The 21,791-nt window shown below is 35.3% G+C and overlaps 2 protein-coding genes across 3 annotated transcripts; both read left to right on the top strand.

The window, feature by feature from the left end:
- The first annotated feature begins 779 nt into the window (after positions 1-779).
- LOC113230162 (poly(U)-specific endoribonuclease homolog) lies at positions 780-6,231 on the top strand. The gene is made up of 6 exons (XM_026463956.1): positions 780-1,183; positions 1,704-1,815; positions 2,199-2,283; positions 2,882-3,034; positions 4,685-4,773; positions 5,586-6,231. Exons 1-6 carry the CDS (start codon positions 807-809, stop codon positions 5,820-5,822), a joined length of 1,053 nt encoding a protein of 350 aa, XP_026319741.1. The 5' UTR covers positions 780-806; the 3' UTR covers positions 5,823-6,231.
- A 4,919-nt stretch (positions 6,232-11,150) lies between these two features.
- LOC113230321 (poly(U)-specific endoribonuclease homolog) lies at positions 11,151-21,569 on the top strand. 2 transcript variants are annotated; one of them, XM_026464199.1, is made up of 6 exons: positions 11,151-11,549; positions 16,760-16,871; positions 17,376-17,460; positions 17,784-17,936; positions 19,988-20,076; positions 21,031-21,569. In XM_026464199.1, exons 1-6 carry the CDS (start codon positions 11,185-11,187, stop codon positions 21,265-21,267), a joined length of 1,041 nt encoding a protein of 346 aa, XP_026319984.1. In that variant the 5' UTR covers positions 11,151-11,184; the 3' UTR covers positions 21,268-21,569. The 2 variants fall into 2 exon arrangements, with proteins under 2 accessions (XP_026319984.1, XP_026319985.1); XM_026464200.1 differs by lacking the exon at positions 21,031-21,569 and adding an exon at positions 20,702-21,023.
- The last annotated feature ends 222 nt before the right edge of the window (positions 21,570-21,791 follow it).

Raw genomic sequence — 21,791 nt, 5'->3', positions numbered from 1 at the left:
GCAAATCGATGATGAACCATCCAATAGGTTGCTTGGAAGGGATTGCTATACATATAGCAATAAGGCAGCCTGTTGTACCCGTCTTTTTTTGTATTATTAGGTATTTGCCCCAGTGTGCAATAAAGAATATATGTGTTGTATTGTAAGTATTCTAAGACAATTATTACTGTAAAGACAGTATGCTTTAAGCAATCACAAAGGTCTGGGAATAATTTTACTATTTAAGATAATTATACTGCTTTATTTTAGATGTGTGTCAATTTAATATTAACTGTACAGGCTGTTCCATGCGAATATGTTTCTGGTACGTTGAAGTAATACAATAAACATGAAATTAAAGTAGCATTATGAACAAGATAAGGTAATAAAATAGCAAAATTATCGATTAGTGAGTTTGTTGAGTATATTAGTTACACGTTTATTCCATAAATCAAGTGTAGAAACACGCACAATATTTAGTAAATAATAGTATTGAATCAAACATTGTGATGAGTAATAATAATTGATGAGTGGTAATTAATAAAATAACTACGAAAACAAGTTTAGTACATGCAGTGAGTATTAAAACCTGCTATTTTACATACATAAAGTTCAACTTTATTTGTACCATGGACGAGACATCTCAGATTACCTGTTCAGGGCAATTATCGTCGCAAAACTGGAAGTTCGCAGGTTGAATTCCAATAACATGCCGTATACGCCGGTGTGACGTCACCCAGAGGTCGCACATTATCGTCGCCGGCTAGCGTCCGCGCACATATCACTAGTTCGTTGGAGTCGTACTAGGACCCACGTGTAAAACAAACATGAAGTTCGCAATAGTTTTACTGATAAGTGTGGCTGTATGCCGTGGTGACGACCTCACCTCTGCGGCCGGGCAGATCTTTCAAAACATCCTACCTAATTTGATTGGCAACCAAGTAAAAAACCAGAATCAAGGGAACTCAGCTACGAGCACATTTGAACAAATAGGCACTGTAGTCGGAGGAGTGGTTGATTATGCAAAGAAAAAGAGCTACGAGGACCTCCTACGTCAAGTCCAAGACCAAACATCCGACGATGATCTGCTACGACTCAGCGAGGAGATGTTTAATGCGGATATCAACAACGCTTTCAACTACATTCAGGTCAATTTGCAAGGGAAAACCAGTCCTATGTCCAAGAACGACGAGGCGCAATCTAAGTAAGTCACTAATGATAGTAGAGATTTTCATTAACCTCTAATAACAGTCTTTATCTAGTGCGATATCAGAGCTTTGCTCAACAAGCTACCCATTCATGCCCATCAATGCTAAAGAGGCATTGAGGAAAATTTTTGTAATTAAACTTTCGAAGCTGTAATACGCGTTAATTAACAACAACATTGTTAGATTTCACATTATATGAAGATAACGATGACTTTACCTACACAAACAATAACATATTTAATTACCAAAATAAAATGTTTACAAAAATATCCAACACCCATCCAACATGCTATGGGCATGCCACATATATTTTTGATAAAGTAAAAAATACGAACGGACTTTTATACACTAAAAAAATGTTTTAATGCCAGTAGAAGCTTTTAAACGTTTATTTTATTTTGAAATGACTTTTACATACACATTTTTTGGACATATTTCCTGCATTTTTTTAAATTCAAAATACAGTTGATTAAATTTTTCTTTGTATATTATTGAAAGAATTTTTTACGATTTCAGACTGTTGGACGTACCACAAAACGTATGGAACGGTCCTACTATCAAACCCTTCGTAGCACTCTTCGATAACTACCACAAAAACGTGATAAGACCCGAATTCGCCACGCCAAATGTAAGAGTGCTAAGACACAAATATTACTTATTTATACATTACACCACTGTATTATATAGGTGCTGTGACTCTGTTAGTTATACAGATAATTATGTACTATCATATTTATAGCCTAATAATTCAGAACTCAGATACTTTTACACTTTTTGAATTACAAATTCTTTTAACGCTTTCATATGCATACTGATCGTGCCTCACCCATAAGCTTGTAAGGATCGACGCTGGAAAAAGGACAGAGGTATTTCTTGCAGTAAGCGCGTAAACTCATAGGCGAATATGATAAATTTCGTTATTGAGAATTTCAAGTTTATACTTCATTATCATCATTGTTAGCTCTAAGTTAACAAAGCGTTGCAACTTTGTAATTTAGCACCGTTTCACAGGAAGAATCGGAACAAACGACATTCATAAACACGATTTTGGCCACTGGACCTATCCGCAGTTTTATGGCTCACCTGGTCAATAAAGGTTTGTATCTTTTATTCTCATACGTATGACATCAGTTATTTATCACTGTTGTTCTGCGTATTTATCATATTGTATCTAATTTTGGGAATAATGACGTATACTTGTACTTAAAGTGATAAACAACTTGAAATCATCCCGAAACAATAATCAATGCACTGCAATAATTTACCCAGTGTTATGGTGTGTATTTTATAAATAAAAAGTAGGTACCTACGTACTTACTACGTTTTAGGGCAGTAGAGCTCCTAATGAAAGAGTTCATCCAGCGAAGTACTGCCACCTTACCTATTTCTGCCGCCAAGCAGTAATGAGAGCATTATTGCGTACCGGTTTTGAAGGGTGCTGGTGAAATTACAGGCATACGAGACTTGTCAACTTACGTATTGGGGTGACGAGCGCAGAGGCAGTGCCCCTCAGATCTTTACGATTTAAATCTCTGAGTGGCACTGTGACTGCTACGGACTGGCGTGTCGCTTACTACTAGGTGCAAGACTTGCTCGTCCCGTCTTATTTACTATCATAAAAAAGTACTATAAAAAATAATTTCTAAGGTATAAGTGAATCTTTTTCAACTGAATACATACCTGAATATTCATAGGTCTAAACCAATTCAACGAATACAGCGAGCAAGTAGATCTGTTCAAAAAGATCTGGTTCACCAAGTACGCGCGCCACTGGACTGGGCTATGCAAGTGCAGCTGTGCCTTTGAGAACGTCTTTATGGCTGAACTTAAGGGCGACCAAGTATTAGGTAAGATACATGTCTTGAAATGTATTCCATAGTCACATAAGATAAGGCAAATTGAAAGCGTCGGCATAGTGGCGGAGTAACACAGTGTCATACATTTGCAGTTCAACCAACTTCAAAATTATCTGCTCGTACATAACGCCGGAAAGCAATCTTGTCGTATCTCGAAAAATGGAGTAATACATATATTTATTTATAATACAAACATATATTTGGAATCAGAAAAAAATCAGAAAAAATATTGTTCGTGTGTGTACTTTGAATTCAATTGTTTTTAGTTTCGATCTTAATTTTTAGAGTATCTTCATTGACTTAATCTTACTTGCATTTAATATTACTTGACTTTGGTCAACTTGATCTTAATCTTGAACTTGATCTTTGTACAGTCTCCCAGTGGACGCATAGTCAAAATTAACTATTTTGAAAGTATCGCTAATCGCGGTAGAAATAAAGACTTGTTTTCAATGGCTGTGAAAATAGGTAACTATAAATTGTTTTATTTAATACTTTTGGTTTTGAAAATGTTTTAGGCACTTGATTAGTTTAATCTAGTGTCTGTTTGTTTGTGACACGTGCAAATTGTAATCTTTGTCACGTTCATGATCATTTAAGAAATGACTTCATCTTTAGTACGTATCCTTGTTGGCAACCTCCTTCTACGCAGTCTATTATTATTTCCTTAGATGTATTTTATCTAAATAGGTACCTAGAAATTGTATTGTTTTAATTTCGTTTTATTTGGATTACAGCATTTCAGTCCAATTGTTGGCTAGGATAATTACAGTTATCCACTAAATAAATTACTGAATGAGTCAGCCGTTTTAAAAAATATAATAAAAATGTTCTTAAAAACAAAATAGTGATAAATAAAATTAAAACAAATGCAAACGAACAATAATACATATAAATAATTACAAGCGAGACTATGTACGTAGGATTAATTAACTCTTTTCTTTGGTTTTCAAAAGTGCATAAATAGGAATTACACTACGGTAGTAACAATCTACAATTGAAATAAATATATTTATTTAAGTGGGTACCTAACTACTTGGAATTACAAATTAATTGTCATAGATTATTTACATTCTGTCGGAATTGTTATTTTAACCATTATTTCTATTCGACTAATTCATCACACCCACAATCACACTCTGTAAATACTAATTTTGTTTATGTTTTCTTAAAAACTTGTTAACGTTGGAAGATTTATAATAGTACTACTCCATAAATAACAACTAGACAAATACGCTAATATCACAGATATGCCTTGTCCCCGGGGAGACAGGGGTCATAATTTACGGCAATCACCTGATATTAAACTAGAGCGTTACCGGTGTCTATGAATATCAGAGAACCAAAATTTCTCTGCCGGCAGTACCCCGAACAATCAAACGAGAAAAAAAAATCTGTACCTATACAAGCTCAAAAGGAAATCCAACCAAGTTTTTATTTCGGAATGCTCAACCGCTCAAGGAGTGCGTGACAAATTGTGTCAAGTGTTCCATCAAAATAAGGAAAGGTTCTAAATGTATGAAGAGGCTGTATGGTGGAACCTTTGCCCACCCAAATATGGGTGTAAATTTAATAAAATAATATATCAAAGTATGTGCAGTACATTTTTTTCTAAACGTTCTATATTATGTACGTTTCCAGGCCTCCACAGCTGGTTGTTCTTTGCACAGCGTGAGCAGGACGGCAAGGCCAACTACCTCGGCTACATCGACAAACTCGACCTCTCCGGAGTAAGTAGTACTTGCGTACTATGTTCACCTATGTTATTGTAAATATGACCTCACCTTTTGCCGAACTTAAATGATCTCATTACTATTGTTGATTCTTATGAATACGACTACTTTGTTACCAAATTCGTTCATTTCGCTGTTGCCTGTATGAAAATGTTCAAATGTCCGATTTCATTTGAACATTGAACGTCAGATCATTGTGATGCTGACTGTACCTACCCTGGCCAAATATTTTAAGGTTGATAACTGCAAAAACTCGTTTCAAAAGTAGTATTTCTTGTGTAGTAAAATGGGACTTTTTATTTATTTACTATATTTTTGATACACAAAGCCTTAAACGTTCTAATGCTGGACACCGGTCTCTTCTAAAGAATTAAAATACTTATCTCGGGCCTCGACATAACTATAATTCGTTATTTCAGAAAGCGCCACTCTTGTAAAGAGATCCATAACACATAAAATGTAAGTTGTGGATATTCCAAGTATTGACACGAAGCGTTTCGCTTCCACATTCATATGGCGAACGGCTAAGTGGAATTCCCTGCTCACAGCCTTAATCTTTAACTATAACTTGGGACTTTTCAAGGCGAGAGTGCATTTTTTTCTAATTTGCATAGGGCATTATTTAGGTTTGTATGCTGCATCGTCGTCCTCATCGTCGCATTCCATCAACTGAGATGGAGATTAAATGCGCACTTTTTTTTATACAAAAAAAATGGACTGCATTGATAACTCATAGGTACTGCAACAAAACGCTTCTCATTCCCAAAAAAAAGAAATTGTTTTATTAATAAACGAATTTTCCATTACAGAAAGGCTTGATCCTCAAGCAACATTCCATTCTCAGCGAAACCAAAGACGCTCCTGAAATTAAGATGTTCGTAGGCACATCGCCCGAACTTGAAACAGCGCTATACACACTCTGCTTCATGGCCCGCCCGGACAGGCCATGCAGACTACGTGTCAACAATATACCATTTACCATTCAAACTAAGTCGATTAAGGCTGAAAATACGATTGTTATTGACACTGCTTATCCTGAATTTTAAGTCCAATTGCATTACGTCATTCGTGCCCAATTGAGCACATAAACAAGATGGAATCTTCGAAAATGTTTTTGTTTAAGTATTTAAGAAACGTTAAGTTATTATTTTTTTGAGATTATAAATAAAATACTACAAGAATTTGTTTAGAACTACATATTATCATTACTAGTTTCATGCATATATATTTATTGTTATCTGAACATGAAAGAGCTCTCTAAACACATAAGAAATGCAAGTTACCACTTATTAAAATGGATTCAGTTTAAATATACTCGTGTTTGTAATAATCAGTGTTTTGACTTGACCTTTGATACTCACGATTATTTCTTATCTCAATAGGTCAATTTTAAGATAAATGCTTCTTTGTGTACTATAAACGTATGTGATATAATGCTTATATTCGTAAGCATTATATCTGATACATTTCATGTTCCTGTAGGTACAAGCTCAATAGGTAAATTTTAAGATAAATGTTACCTTGCGTACTATATTATATGAAATGTATGTAGTGTAATATATAATGCTTACGAATGAAAGAAGTAAAAAGAGTATGCCAGATTACAAGGTCTACAATGTTTTACCACTAAACTGGCATCGTTCGTCATATATTATAGCTTCTACGCATTTCTTCTAAGTACAATTTACGATTTTTGGTATTCAAATACAAAGAAAGTAAATCAATTCCTATTTATTGTTTTATTTTCAAGGAAACGTGTATAACGGGGAGTGCTCAAAGAAACTTTTCGGACTGATGCCACCGTTATGTTGCCTCCATCGTAGCCCCGCCAGATGAATAGGCTCAGACCCACATCATCTTTGATGCTTGGCACATTATGACCCCGCGGGCATCACGTTTGTCCATTCCTCAAATCTGTAAGATGTGGAATAGGCTCTTTTCTAAAGTATTGCTGTCAATATCCATGAGCGACGCTATCACCACCCATCAAGTGTCTCGTATGCTTGTATGCCTCCTACCATTTTCATATTTTTTTAAAATATTTATAGTAATTAGGAGTTTTAATTTCATATATATATGTCTGATATGGAAATAACGAAGTTAACTGAAAGTTTCATTAAATTTCATGCTTAAATTTAGGCAAAGTTATTTTATAAATTCGTAAAACTTGCTGAGCTCGCCTTTTTTGCTTAGTCGAAGTCAGTCCGTTTTATAAAGCCCAGTCTAAGTAAAACAACAGCAGTGAAAGTAGTTGTGGATATGTACCTATTTATGTCTCTATTTACTTAGTCTCTTTTGTTACAGTTTGACGTTTATTTATTTATTTTATTATTCAGTAAAAAAGTGTAATATAACAATATGCACCATGACGTTAGAGCAATTAAAAAACAACAAGAATTAAAAATAAAAAAGTACAAAAAAAAATAACGTCACTACTCTAAATTGAAATTAATGACTAACTAAAATTCATCCTGTTTTCTCTCTAACACTCTCTTCCTTTCTCTCTTCTTCTGTCACAAAAAAATCACATTCTGGTAATGTTACGAGTGCGGACTTGAGGAATGTAGTCGCGCTGGGAAGGGGCCGAGTGTCGGTACTGTTTTGTGCTTGAATGTATAGTTGCTAACAGGAGCACACCACGTCGCCTGTTACAGTACGTACGTAAGTACGAGTAGTACTTATAGTTAATTTCAGATGCAGATGCCATAGCCTACGTCGCTGTCAAAGGTTGTCTCGGAAATGAAACTTTACCCCGAATTGGACCCCACGATATGATGACCCACCGAAGACGAGGCTTGATGCTTATAAAACAGATAAAATGGAATGAAATCTTGGTGCAGGCCTATTTAATTAAAACTAACAAAATTCACCAAGACTTGGCTGTATAGATGAAAAAGTTTGCTTTTTCCTTAACGGAAAGAATTCATAAAACGACAAAAGATTGACACCTCATGGACGTTCGTCCGTCTGCCGTCATTCTATAGTAAAGACGTGTAACCACCCGACAGCTTAATTGAATTTATACGTTAAAATTAAGACATCAAAACCTCAACGCTTGGGCAGGATGATTAGAGACATTGAAAGCAAAACACTCAATCGTGCTTGTGAAAGTTGAGTTCCCAACCGCGTCTTTAGGAAGTTGTTAATAAATATTATAGTCAAATGGTAAATACCAGTAGTTCCAGCATTAAAGTGTCGGATGTTTAACACATCAGTCGATGTTTCTTTCGCTTTAATATCTTTGTTTGACAAATCTGTCAAGCAAGTTATTATAACTACGAGATTAAAAATACAAGATAAAAGGTACACAAACACATACAGGCAAATTTTACGGAACACAAAAGTGATAAAATATTAAAGTTTATATTTAAACAAAAAAGATTAGCATTATTAAAATTAAAATATTTTTCCATCCATTTAGTACAGCCTTAATACAATACCTTTATTGAAAAAATCAGAATTAAACCAAATAATATTTTTTCGATTTTGTGACAAAGCCGAAATAGCAAAATTGTAACAGTTTACCTTTTTTTGTGATACCAAGCGGCACAACCAAGTCGTGCACCTGTGATAAGCGACACGCCTCTCCATAACAGTTGCAGTGCCACTCAAATTCAGACCTTTGCGATTTAAAGCTTGGAGTGCGTAGTCCACTACGGGCGTAAATAATCAAATTAATATTTAGCATATTTAGCGTCCCGCTAATATGCCGCTGTGTGTATCTGTGAAAGTTATTTGGACTTAAGAAAACATCGCTTGTAAAAGTATTAAATAGAAATTGACAATGTATAAAAAACATGACACAACATGCAATGTAAGTACCTACCGTTAAAAATAAGTTATTGCAAACCATTATTTCTACAGTGTTATGCACTATGGAGATACTGCATTAATGCTGCAGTATAGCTGATGCATAATACACGGAGTATAATATGATTTTCCCGCGGTGCGCTCACGCATTAACGCTGCGCTGGCATGTGAAAATGTCATATTCAGGGGTCTTTCTGTTATTTCAGACTATGATATTTTCGATGTAATTCTACAAGTGAGTAATAGCCTTGTCCTAAGAGAAGATAGATTTTTTTTTAAAGAGAGATTTTTACACCGATAATAGTATTCTTCTAGAACATGACGCATATGGATATTGTTATAACAGGTGATGTAGAGTAGGTAAGTCTATTCTACAATAATAAACGTTGTTAAGGACGTCTATAGTCTTAAACGAATATGTATTTTAGTAGTTTATTGTACTGGTGTGCGGTGTTTATAAAAACATTTATTTTGTTTGGTGTTATTGAAGAATAAAATACTTCAGCCGTCCACCGGCTTTTAATGCGGACTGTTAAATCTTCTATCCATATTCATCACCATCATCATTATCAACCCATTTATACGCCTCTTCTCGACTCCTCTCAGGCGAGTGTTTTGGCCATAGCCCGCCACGTTGCCCCAATGCGGACAAGGGACTTCACACGTTTTCCGAGGGTTGTGAATCTTCTTCGACGTACACGTTTCATCATGATGTATTCCTTCACCAAAAACACGTGGTCAGTTTCAAATTAAATTTCGGACATAAATTCCAAGAAACTCAGAGGTGCGAATCGAACTCACGGCCTCTGCTTTAGAGGCGATAGGTCTAACTTTGGCTACCACGGCTTCTATCTATATCACAGACCAAATAAATATCTATATCTTATTCTTCTTCTTATTATTCATATTAGGCACTCTCATTGATGTGACATAATTTGAGCAATAATATTTAGGGAGTTGTCATACTTATTAACTAACTAAATAACTTATTGACTTGACCCGGTCAGAATAAACTTTATGTCCGTGCAATAAGAGTGAAAACGTTGCGTTTCGCGTCAATGGCCTCAGTGCCGGCTTTATCTATAGTGCAGAATACCTGGGGCACACGGGTGCAGGGTTTTCGGTGGCGCCGGACGCAAGCGAAGTAAACGTGCAATTGCTTCCCAACATCATTTATATTGCGCCATTCGGGTGCAAAATTTGTGATTACTGCAGAAAATATAAGTGTAAGTATTCCATTTTCATCGCGTGCCTGTTGGAGGGCGCCAGGGTATTGAGCACTGGGCGCTCCGTGGGCTGCGGCGGCGTTGGACGTTCTGAGCCGAAACGAGCAACGTCTTTTTCTCTCCCATTATATAGACGTAACGTTTTTTTTCTGACCGGCGGTTAAGCGATTCTGTGTCGATAAACGCGGCTTGAAACAATGATCTGATACTGATACTATCCGGTTTTTTACCGAGTTGCTCTTAGTCTATTTGATGGTTGGTAAGACCATACAAGAACCGCAAGCGATGGTATTCTCACTACGCGTTATGTACAGTACAGGAGATTAAGTATGTAGGTACTCCTTTTAATATCAATGTTTTTGACGATTGTTTTCAAAATTATAGTTCTATTTTTATATTTTACTATACTCAAAATAAAAAAAAATTATGTGAAGCGTGTGAGGTAATGCTCTGGCCACAAAGAGGCGGTAGTGGGAGCGTTCCGGGGCCGGGATTTATTGTAATGTTCGAGTTTTTATGCACCTTGCCACTTAGAAAGCGGATAGCGAGGTGGCGGCGGTTCAGGCCGGGGCCGAACGCTATGACAAACAGCGGCGTGGGCCGGGTCCGGTGCGGGCGCAAAGTTGTATTCCATTGGGTCCTATGCAACCGTCCACATAGACCGGCAACGCCACCGGGGCGTGGTCCGGGAGCCGGGCTTTAGCGGGATTGCACGTTGTATTTTTTTACAACTCTTGAGTGTATTTTTATTAAGTTTCAGTACGAAATGAGTTTCAGAAATTTCTTTTGTGTTGCTTCCGTAACGTAAATAAAAGCAGATTCTTTTCTTGAACACTATCCGACAGCCGTATGGTGTTTTCTTTAAATCTAAGTAGAAAATAGTTAAAATAATCCTGAACAATGTTGTAATTTATGATTAAGTGGTAGGTAAGAATATACAATTATCGCTTAATTAGGTATGGAAACGCGCACAGTACCTAGTCTAAAAATAATAACACACAGTTTATCGTTTGGTTAATTCTTTTATGTAGATAACGATTTTGTCCTTTTGTTTCGAAGTAAAGAACAAACAACGGTTTAGCAAAAAGAATTCAGTGAATACAGTGAGCAATAAAAGCAAGCTTGGATATCTTTGCATAGTTCTTTTGCTTAATGTAAATCAAATTTGTTAATGCCAGGATAGACACGTCTCGGTTTATCCATATTTAATCATCCTTACAAAAAGTTAAAGCTTGCGGGTTGAATTTCAGTAACATGTCGTAACTCGGCGTATGACGTCAACGAGAATTCGCGCATTATCGACGCATTTTGCGCGTGCACACTGATCACTAGTACGCCGGAACCGTGCTAGAATTCACGTATAAAACCAAATATGAATTTCGCAACAGTTTTGCTGTTAAGTGTGACTTTATGCCACGGTCAGGACTTCGCTGCCACCGCCGGGCAGTTCTTACAAAGCATGCTACCTACTTTGATTACCAATCAAATAAATCATCAGACCCAAGGTCAACCAGGTACGAATATCTTTGTGCAAACAGACACTAATGCCGAAAGAGAGGAGATAAAAAACTATGAAGAACTCTTGCGTCAAATTCAAGACCAGACATCCGACGATGATATTCTACGACTCAGCGACGAGATATTTAATGCGGATACCAACAGCGTTTACGATACTATCCAAATCAATTTACAAGGGAAAACTACTCCAGCGTCCAAAAACGACGAGGCACCATTTAAGTAAGTCACTAATGTGTGTCACAATTGCAGAGACTTATATTTGCCTCTAATAACCATCTTCATCTAGTACAATATTAGAGCTTTGCTTGGCCGGCCACATATTCATCAACGCTAAAAGAGTGATCAGAAAAAATAATAAGGGATAAAGTATGCAATTACCGTTCTATATACGAAATATTTTGAGAGAATTACAACAAAAAAATATTTACAAACTTTTATTTAATCAAAATACGCTCAAGCTTCTGATATCTCGCTTGAAGCTGCCAACCAAAAACGTACGGTGGGTTCTTTAGTTATATCCGCTCCATGCACGTCATTTACGTTGAGATTCGTTTGCGCTACCCACATTAGTGCCACGTAGGGATATTCAAAAATATACTAGGAATGAAATTAATTTGAGCCGCAGTATGTTTAATTTCTAAGAGAATGAAAATAAATAAAATGGAAACAAATGAATTAGGAAATAGTTATTTGTTATGCAAGGCTGCAAAGTTGTTGTTTGCCGCGAGTGCTTGTATTGAAACCTGAGCAAGCGAACGAAGCTAAGATTGAACTACGAGCGAAGCTAGTGGTTCCAATATAGATTCCTGAGCGTAGCGAGGGTTTCAAGATACGAGACGCAAAACAACTTTGCTGTCGAGCGAAACACATAACTTTTCCTCACTATAGCTAGGGAAATGGTAGATGGAAGAAAAACAGTTGAACTACAAAACCTTTTTAATGAAAAGAAAAAGTTTATCTTCGGATGCGTTCTGAATTTCCGCCTCATCAATTTTTAATCTTGCTTGTACTTTTATTTTGTGTGATTAAGTGATTATTGAAATTATTTTAGTTCTTCGATGAATTAAAACAATTTAATAAACATAATTTGTTATCATAGTCAATTTAATGTCAACAATAATAAGAATAAAACATAGCAAGGGATATGTGTTACATAAATAAGTAATGTACGAAAAATCGCCATTATCTTTTTTTTTCATCGAAAGAAAAAGTTAGGTGCACCACAGTCCATCGTCAAGTTCGAATTTCATAAACGTTTTCTACGCTAGCGTGCAAAAAACGCTTTTGTGCGCAGATTTCTAATGAGAAAGAAAGTCTTTCGGAGCTAGTGAAAAAAAAGAGGTGAAAAATAATTTCGGATCCTTTACATTTTATTTGAAAACAAAACGGACTATTTCATTTGAAAGTAGTCAGAATATTAACTTGGTAGCTTTACATTCTAGCTCCTAATATATACATATTTGTACTTTCAAAGCTTAATTAAACTTGTATACAAATTTGATATTTAAAAGAAAATGCTGACTATCTACTTGCGTAAAACCATATTAATTCACCTATTGCCGAACATATATTCAATTTATTTTATGTTGGTTGTAGACATCATGTTAATAAAATGTAATGCTTAGCCAAGTTCTTTTAGCAAAAATTTTAAAATTCTAACTAAGTAGTTGTTATGCCCCGAAAAAAGTGTTTTAAAAGGTAGATCAATATTTTAGAAGAGGGTGTCCGCCGTGTACCTAAACGTTGGTTTGTTTGAAAAAAAAAATATTCTCGATTTAGATCCAAAAAAATAGTTTCAATTTCAGTTTTAAAAGAATTGAGATCTTTATTTTCGCGAATGACTTTTTCGCATATAGGTACATATTTTTTTTAAATATTGCAACTTGCATTTCCAAGATTCAACACTTTGTGTTTTGGAAAGAAGAATATAAGCTGTGTTGGATTAGTAAAGGTGTTTTTTATAAAGTGGTTACATTATTGTCTAAATTTATTTTACTCAATATACAATTACACGAATTTTTGTATCACGAATTTATCCCTAAGAAATTCGGTCCAAAATCAAGTGCCGCGCCACTCCTTCTCCTTCTGTTTACCGCACTCCTGCCCGGAGCTTGTATAGTTGTAGAGTGGGGCTCACCCACTTTTCATTCATGACTGTGATACGTAGACGTCTTCAGGATCACGACCAGGTAGTTGTCCTGTGGTCAAGCAGCTCTTCGGTTGAAAGTATAAGAAACCCCAACATTACATAAAAACTATCTAACATTCATTTACACAACCACTTTTTGGGCTATTAAAACCATTCGCTCAATACGTTGTATTAAATAACTTGTGAGTGAGAGTGCTCATGATATCCAATTCAAAACAACACTCTCATAGTAATCCTGCATAAAATTGTACATTAATATTTTATAAACTTAAGTAAAAATACAAACGTACCTACACCAATCGGAATAGGTACTTTCATCAGGGTACCACGTAAATCCTATAAAGTAGGTATACCTACCTACCAGGTTCTACACACTACACAACAGTGAAACTGTTGCCAGGGTGCAGTGTAGTCTGCCGTGGCAACCACATGCTACTACCATAACATATGTAGCAATTGGAGCAATACGTAAAGCCTCGGTCTTAATCATTAATTCACTTCATGTCATATATAGTTAATATATCCCTGCTGTAACAGGAGTGCAAATTTCACGTCACTTCATGACCAGTTTTATGTCGTGACAAAGTTGTGCCGGCTAGAAACTCCACTACGACTCACATGCGTACTCCGCCACGACTAATAGTCGCTACTGCAGCAAAGTTTGCCACGATCCCATTAGATAACAAAACAAGTGCATATAGTTCATATACAATATAGAAGTATAGCCAATCACAATTACCTTCAAAAAAACCGCACTACTTTTCAACGTACTATATACCTACCTACACTAAAGGCACTATATACTCGTAGGCAGCTTGTTTACGTTTGCATTAAAGCCTGTTCGTGCACATATCGGTAGTTCCCCACGACCTCATAACCCTCGTTCACCGTTTCATCTTGTCGTATTTGATTGCCAATCAAGAGTTAACTCGCGCGTTGCCACTGAAGGCAAACTAACGCCTTGAGATTTGTGTTGTGGTTACTAAGCAACATTCTGAATTATGAAGTATGTATGTACCTTAACAGATATAGGTATACATACTTGAAACAAGCAAATTTGTTAGAAACCCCCTACTTTATTTTCTCCAAAAATGGCATTTATAGGTAACAATACAAACCTACATTAATTAAAAATATGATTTTCTAAATCAAAATTAGTTTGTTCCAGTAACTAAATCTACAATCACGTACCTACCAATTAACATAAAAGAAATTAACGAATTTATAAGAATTCCTCGTAAATAAAAGTTATTACTTATTATAATATTAAAATATTCATTAATTAATTGAAAATACTTCGATTTCCTTCTCAATTCATCTCACAAAATTTGTAATGATTTATTTAATATGATTACATTTATTTTATTATTTTAAAATGAGTAAATGCAAGAGTCGCTTTAGCGGCCCGCCTCGCCGCAACGGGCACCAACTAGTTAACATATAAGTACCTAGTTATGACAATGCAATAAATAAATAAAGCTTCAGACTAGTTGCATCAATGGCTGCAAATAATTATAACAGCGACAGCTTCATTGTAGCGCTCGTAGTCAAATTCAAAATAAGTGCAACTTATTATGCAAGTTATTATACTATTTGGAACCCTTGTTATTTACTCTGGCCTCTGAACATATCAGAAGTGAACGTCGACAGCATAAGCTGCCTCCATTGCCTAAACTTACAATTTTCAAAAATAGCCCTTATTATAGAGCAATAGCAATATATAACATGGCACATAGTAATTAATATATTACTTCAGAAAGACGAAAAAGTGTTTTATAACAAGTTGAAATATCTCCTCATACAAAAGTGTTATTATGCAATACTAGATTTTGTTAAAGACAAAGAACTCTGATCTCCTCCTCTGAGTTGTACAAATATAATAATTAGTATATAGATTAATTATTTTATTCAGACTACATTACTTCATAAACATATTTTATTATTTAAAAGATTTTAATATTTTGTTATATAATTTATTTGTGATTATTAATTTTTAAGTTGTATAAGTATGTATATTTTTAAGTCTTAGGTACGCACCAACAGGGCACTTGTGATGAAATTTATTGCATGTTTGCTAATAAATAAATACTGAAATAATGACTCGCAATAAATTTAATACAATACGATAACAACTTTCTACTTGACTAGTTTCATGGTGATTTCAGGTGTATTCAAATAACTTCTACAATCTAGCTCGAGCTCGACAAGCAATTTCAATAATTTTGCTTTCGAACATTCTGTAAGCGAAGGTATGGCATATAGTGAAACTGTATGTATCTACTCTGAACTCCCTCAATACTAACGCTAACGAAAAGAAAAACGAAACGCTAACGGAAGGCTAACGGGCCTAGCATGAACGGTTGAAAACGGAATATTCAGTTTAGAACACTATTCATATGTCGATTAGGAACTGAATTATTTAACGTGTAAATCATAATTGGACTTAGATAAATAAAAAGGTGTGCCTTATTCCAGCGTGACCATGGTCGAGTTGTGGAAATTTGACTAGCCAGAAAAAAAGTCGTGAATTAGTCGGTTCTAGTCGCGAAATTTTAGAATTAGCTGCCCATTTGTTTCGGAGATATGGGATATTCAATTATTTTTATTGATATGTAGGTACATTTACGTAGAAAAATCGTACATATAATCATAATTTGTGTATATCTATACTCCGTCCAATCATTTATTTAACTTTTGACAGCTCGAATTCTAATCAATCAGTGATGCCCTAATGCGTTTCCGATTACATTTTTTTTATAACAATCGATTTTATTTATAAAGAAGCTTAAATCGTGAATGTGAGCGGGTTCAAAAAAAGACATTGCCTGATTGGGATCGTGATGTTGCATTTGACAATTTGTGTAGGCAGTACCTACTACCCTGGACGAACTCTTTCACGAGGAGCTCTACTGCTACTATATACATAAATTAAGTAATTGGGTATTGTAACTGAGGTAATCTACATAAGGCTTGAAATGGGAAAACTTGCGCATACACATTATCTAGCCACTATGCGACATGACGAACGAAATCTTTTATAGATTCAGTTAATTTTTAAAGAATTGCAAGCTGGTATAGAAAGTAATGGGATAAAGGTGAAAATGTAAAATACGCGCGTTTATATATACGATTGAGTAAAGTGATTGACTAGATTGGGTCACTAACGACGGCTTTGAGGTAACTTGCAACTCTTAACAGTACCACCTTAAGCCCCTTGCATTTCTTTAATAGTTAATAATATTACCTAAATTAACTTTTAAGTAAATCTTTACGATTTCAGTCTATTGTACGTACCAGCACAAATATGGAACGCTCCTACTATCAAACCATTCGTGGATATTTTCCACAATTACCACAAAAACATAATTGTACCCGAATTCTTCACGGAAAATGTAAGTGGTATCAGACACAAAGACATTACACACGTCCACTCACACTGTATTATCAAAAAAGGATGAATCGACGGTAAACGTCCGAGGGCTCGCTATCCCACAAGATGGTCCGACCAAATCTGTACACCTCTCGGCGTGAGTCCTCGTGATACGCTCCACAATGCCAAAGACCGACACAGATGGCGTAGCGTCGTCACGCAGGAACTGTTTTCGCGGGGAGTCACGACCCTCCGTACCGAGGAATGCGACGCGAGGGGTAGCAAGTAAATTAAATATACATACCTATTACCTGAATCGTAATTCCACAGTCTTAATTGTACCCAATGCACAGATCACTTCTGCCTTCGAAGAGGCCTACTTCAGTAGTCGACGTACGTAGTTCCTAAGTGCAACTTTTCAGTTTTCATCTTGTAAATGCCGAGTTAATACGTTTTAGCATTATACCTACAATCAAAGTTAACGAATTGTTGCGACTTTGTAGTAATTTACTGTTACTGTTTACAGGAAGAATCAGAACAAATGACATACATAAACACAATTTTGACCACTGGGCCTATACGCAGTCTCATGGCTTATCTGGTCGATAAAGGTTTGAAACAGCGATCATTTATTCTCGTTTATAGCTAGAGTTTGTACAGAAACGTTATTCATGGCGTCAAACATTATTGAACTGATAACTAAGATTAGTTAGTAGTAAATGAGATCACTTACATTTTTCAAACACAAGTAATTTACATAATCAAAAACAACTTCAAAACAATGAGATAGTGGAATTTTGTTGTGGTATATTGATCTGTCTACGCAGTACATACAATGACGTTACACACAAAAATTATGTATGTTTTAAACATATTTTTTTTTTTGTAAAGTCTGTCTAATTTTGAACTGTATTTATTCATAAAATATTTACAGGTCTAAACCATCTGAGCGAATATAAGGAACAAGGAGGCCTGTTGAAGAAGATCTGGTTCACTAAGTACGCGCGCCACTGGACGGGGTTTTGCAAGTGCAGTAGTCCCTTTGAGAATATATTTTTGGCTGAATTTAATGGTGATGAAGTATTAGGTAAGATACACATCAAGACATTCATAACAAAATTATATTTTATTTTCGAACTAGTGTGCAAAAAGATGTTTCAATGTCAGTCTCCGTAATTGGTGTAGTTGTTTAAAAAAACGACATTCTGTAAATAAAATTGATTGATAATTTTGGACGTATATTTGCGCATTTGTTTCACCTTCCAAAGCAGGTAAAATCTGTATTCTGTATCGTCTAAAATTGAGAATATTGATTTTCAAAATTACTTTCTATTTATTATCGAAGTAAGCTGCATTTGCACTGCATTTTTTGATACGTACGACTTATATTACATGATTTAATACGTGCAAATTATGAACTTTATTATATGTATTTGAGAACGTTTAAAAAGTGAATCATCCATAGTATGAATTCTTGTTACCGCTCTCTTTATGCAGTCTACGAGTTATTCGTTAAAAATATTTCACTTAATTAAGTACCAAGCAATAATTTTGTTATGAATAAGTATACCTTGGTTATAATAAGGCCACATCTGCTAATGACAACTTTTCAAGAGAGAGGTTCTAAGATTCTACGAGAGTTATAAAATTTCACATACACATTTGTTTCATGTTATTTTTATGACTTTCATGTGATAAAAGTACTTTGGACGTATGATAATGATGATAATTATACCGAAGGTACGACATATAAAATTATGTACACAATGTACATACTAGGTACCTAACTCCATGGAATAACGTACCTATTAATGTTATGTACGTACATCAGGAATATTATATTGACCATTATTTCTATTCCACTAATTCGACACACCTCAAAATAGTAATTTCGTTTATGTTTTCCCAAAATTACATGTGATTGTTATTGAGTAAGAAAATATAATTTGTGTTTAAGATGTATAAGAGTACCTACCTACATCCATTACAATTCAATGGAGAAACAAACCAAGTACGCCAGTTTAGTAGCTTTGCCCGTTTCCTCTGGGAGAAAGGCATGATACATAAATAAATGCACCAAACAATCGTATTAAAACGAGAGCGTCACCTGTATGACAACCAGACATAATACCTATATGACCAGAGCATCAAAATATAATCTGCAGACAGTACTTTAGTTTAAAGGGAAAAAACGATCCCCGTGTGTCTGTCTCTGAAATCACAGAAGCAGACTGACCGGTGCGACGAGAACGGTTATAAATATAAAGGTGGAAAAGAGGAAGCCAACCACACGTAACCTGTGTGGCACAGTACGGACTGGACCTAATATTGCTGTGTCTGGTCATTACCGACGACGCGTACCTGTCACGACTGCATTACTCCACAAAGTCCGGAGCTATAGTGGAGTACATACCTACATCACACTTAAAGTCAAATACATGAGGGTCAAACGTTTGGAGTGTCGCTACAACATCAATTTTAATTTGTGGTGAGAGTGCCGATCGAACATCTGTCGACCTTCATGAAGGACTTTTGCGTCGAATAGGTACTGGCGAGCCCGGAGACGGTTACCTGACACCAGATTGCGCCACACGTCGCCGTCAAGTGCAATTTGTGTATATATATTAGCTATTTAGTTTTATATTATACGTATGTTAGTGATTAAGGCATACATCGACTGTGAACTGGCAACCGGTACTATCTAAATTTTGACAACTTTACAGGATGAAGAAAAAATTATTTATATAGCATCTCATTACATATAGCATCATCAAAAACTACGTGTTTTTATTTAATAAACCAAATGCTATGTAAATGACGCAAATAATGTTTTTCTTCATAAAATTACTTTAGTTAACTTAGTAAAGTTGTCAAAATTGAGATAGTACCGATTGCCAATTCACAGTCGATATGTTATTGGGTCATAGTTGTGTGGTTTAAATAAAATAAAAAGTACCTCGAATAACCACATCAAACAGTTATTATTAGTAATTTCAATTCCTAAATAACTTCCACGGAATATGAAATCCTAGTTTTCCTTATAACGAAATCGTTTTGTTTTTGGAACCGTTGAACCGCCAAGAGGGCATGATAGTGTAAAGATACATGGAATTTTTCTGTACGTGGGAATGTTTCCAGGTCTACGCAGCTGGCTGTTCTTCGCAATGCGTGAACAATACGGCAAAGCCAACTACCTGGGTTACATCGACATGCTCCACCTCCACGATGTTAGTAATACCTACATATTCATATGTATTTACATTATTATATCTGTGATCTCAGTTGAACTGCCATTTTCTTTTTACTTATTGTTATAAATAATACTGATTTGCTATGATATTAGGTAATAACTGGGTGGACAGTATATACCTACATAATTAAGAGATGGAAAGGATTTTCGGTAATTATTCCGTATCCTGCCTAAATATGTTATCCAGCCGGATAGTAAAACAATGTCCGCCTAAGTCGGATGTTCAAAACTGAGAAATAATCACAATACGTACTCTAAATTATTTTATTTATTAATTAAATTAGGCATATAGTAACCGGATAAATAGAAACTACACATTCCTTTAATTGTGAAGTTAGACAACGTAAGCTACTCGTAGTAGTACTCAAATTTAATTATAGGGGAATTATGATGGCTGACCATCTATAAATAGTAATTCATTTCGCATGCCATCATATTTTTTCCTGATTCTATTTTCATTTACCATTCCATTAAAACAATCCCAAAACTTGTGAGATTCGTGAGTGATAGCTGATCCAGTCTCGTCACCTGTTTTTTTTAGCAAGCGGTAGATACGCAGCGATATTTTAAATCTAACATGATATTTTGTCAAACTCTTTCAGCTTCTACAATTTCGCAGCAACAAGGCGAATAACTGACGATCAGACCTTGGTGTTCGTCAGATATCCGGTGCCTACCCGACCAATTTACTAACCGTTTAAATCTCCAATATACATTTTGTACGGTCAGCTTAAATAGGGTTTAAAAATACAAACGACAAAAATAAATCTCATTATTCGAGTGCCTTCTAAATCTTATAGGAATCAAATGTTTACGTCAATAAAATCCAAATTATTGTCCTAAGTGTGGGTGAAGTGATCACGACATACAGCAACATAATGCTCCTGCCCAAATAAAAAACAAATTAATCAATATAAACTTCCCATTACAGAAAGGCATCATCCTAAAGCACCACTCCATTATCAGCATAACCAAGGACGCTCCTATGCTTAAAATGTTTATCGGCACATCGCCGGAACTTGAAATGGCCTTATACACACTTTGCTTCATGGCCCGTCCAGACAAGCCTTGCGAATTAATTTACAATAATGTAACTTTTACCATTTATACTAAGACGATTAATGCAGAGAACACAATTCTTATTGACACTGCTTATCCTGGATTTTAAGTACAGGGACATTACATAGTTCATTCCCTAAGATAAAAAATATAAATATTAATTTGTCAGGGCTCGATCTGCACGTAGATTACTTTTTCATATTTTTATCTCTCTTAATAAAATTCTTAGTATTTGTATACAAAAGCATTTTACCATTGCTAGCTTCATAATATAGGCCTCAATTTCGAGATAATATGAAAGATGTGATGAAAATGGAAGTAAATTACTTCGCTACTCCGCGAACTCAGGGAAGGTTAAATAGTTGCGCTAGTGTTGATGAAAAAAAATTTATGCAGTTAATTTTGTCACCATCCCCCTCCGCATAAAATTAATAACACAAACGCACCGAGTTCACGGAGCAGCAAAGCAATTTATTTCTATTTTTACTTAATGGATTTCCTGCAAGTTCTAAGTCTATAAATGAAAGATGTATTCTAATAAATCAAAGTTGCAAGTTATTGAATAAATGATTTACCATCTGCGCAATTGTATTTTTAATAATCAGGTGTTTTGTCTTGATCTTTGATATTCAT

The sequence above is a fragment of the Hyposmocoma kahamanoa genome, unplaced genomic scaffold, assembly GCF_003589595.1.
Source record: "Hyposmocoma kahamanoa isolate Upper Pololo Valley unplaced genomic scaffold, ASM358959v1 63, whole genome shotgun sequence".
NCBI lineage: Eukaryota > Metazoa > Arthropoda > Insecta > Lepidoptera > Cosmopterigidae > Hyposmocoma > Hyposmocoma kahamanoa.
Note: the sequence above shows the minus strand (reverse complement) of the source record. Positions and strands in the feature narration are given on the sequence as shown.

What these genes read in the sequence shown, in the direction of transcription:
- LOC113230162 (XM_026463956.1), top strand. Translation starts at nt 807, where the DNA reads ATGAAGTTCGCAATAGTTTTACTGATAAGTGTGGCTGTATGCCGTGGT. An exon ending in CCGAATTCGCCACGCCAAAT is followed by an intron (nt 1,816 to 2,198) that starts GTAAGAGTGCTA and finishes ACCGTTTCACAG; the next exon opens with GAAGAATCGGAACAAACGAC. An exon ending in GGCTCACCTGGTCAATAAAG is followed by an intron (nt 2,284 to 2,881) that starts GTTTGTATCTTT and finishes GAATATTCATAG; the next exon opens with GTCTAAACCAATTCAACGAA.
- LOC113230321 (XM_026464199.1), top strand. Translation starts at nt 11,185, where the DNA reads ATGAATTTCGCAACAGTTTTGCTGTTAAGTGTGACTTTATGCCACGGT. An exon ending in GGCTTATCTGGTCGATAAAG is followed by an intron (nt 17,461 to 17,783) that starts GTTTGAAACAGC and finishes AAATATTTACAG; the next exon opens with GTCTAAACCATCTGAGCGAA. An exon ending in ACATGCTCCACCTCCACGAT is followed by an intron (nt 20,077 to 21,030) that starts GTTAGTAATACC and finishes TTCCCATTACAG; the next exon opens with AAAGGCATCATCCTAAAGCA.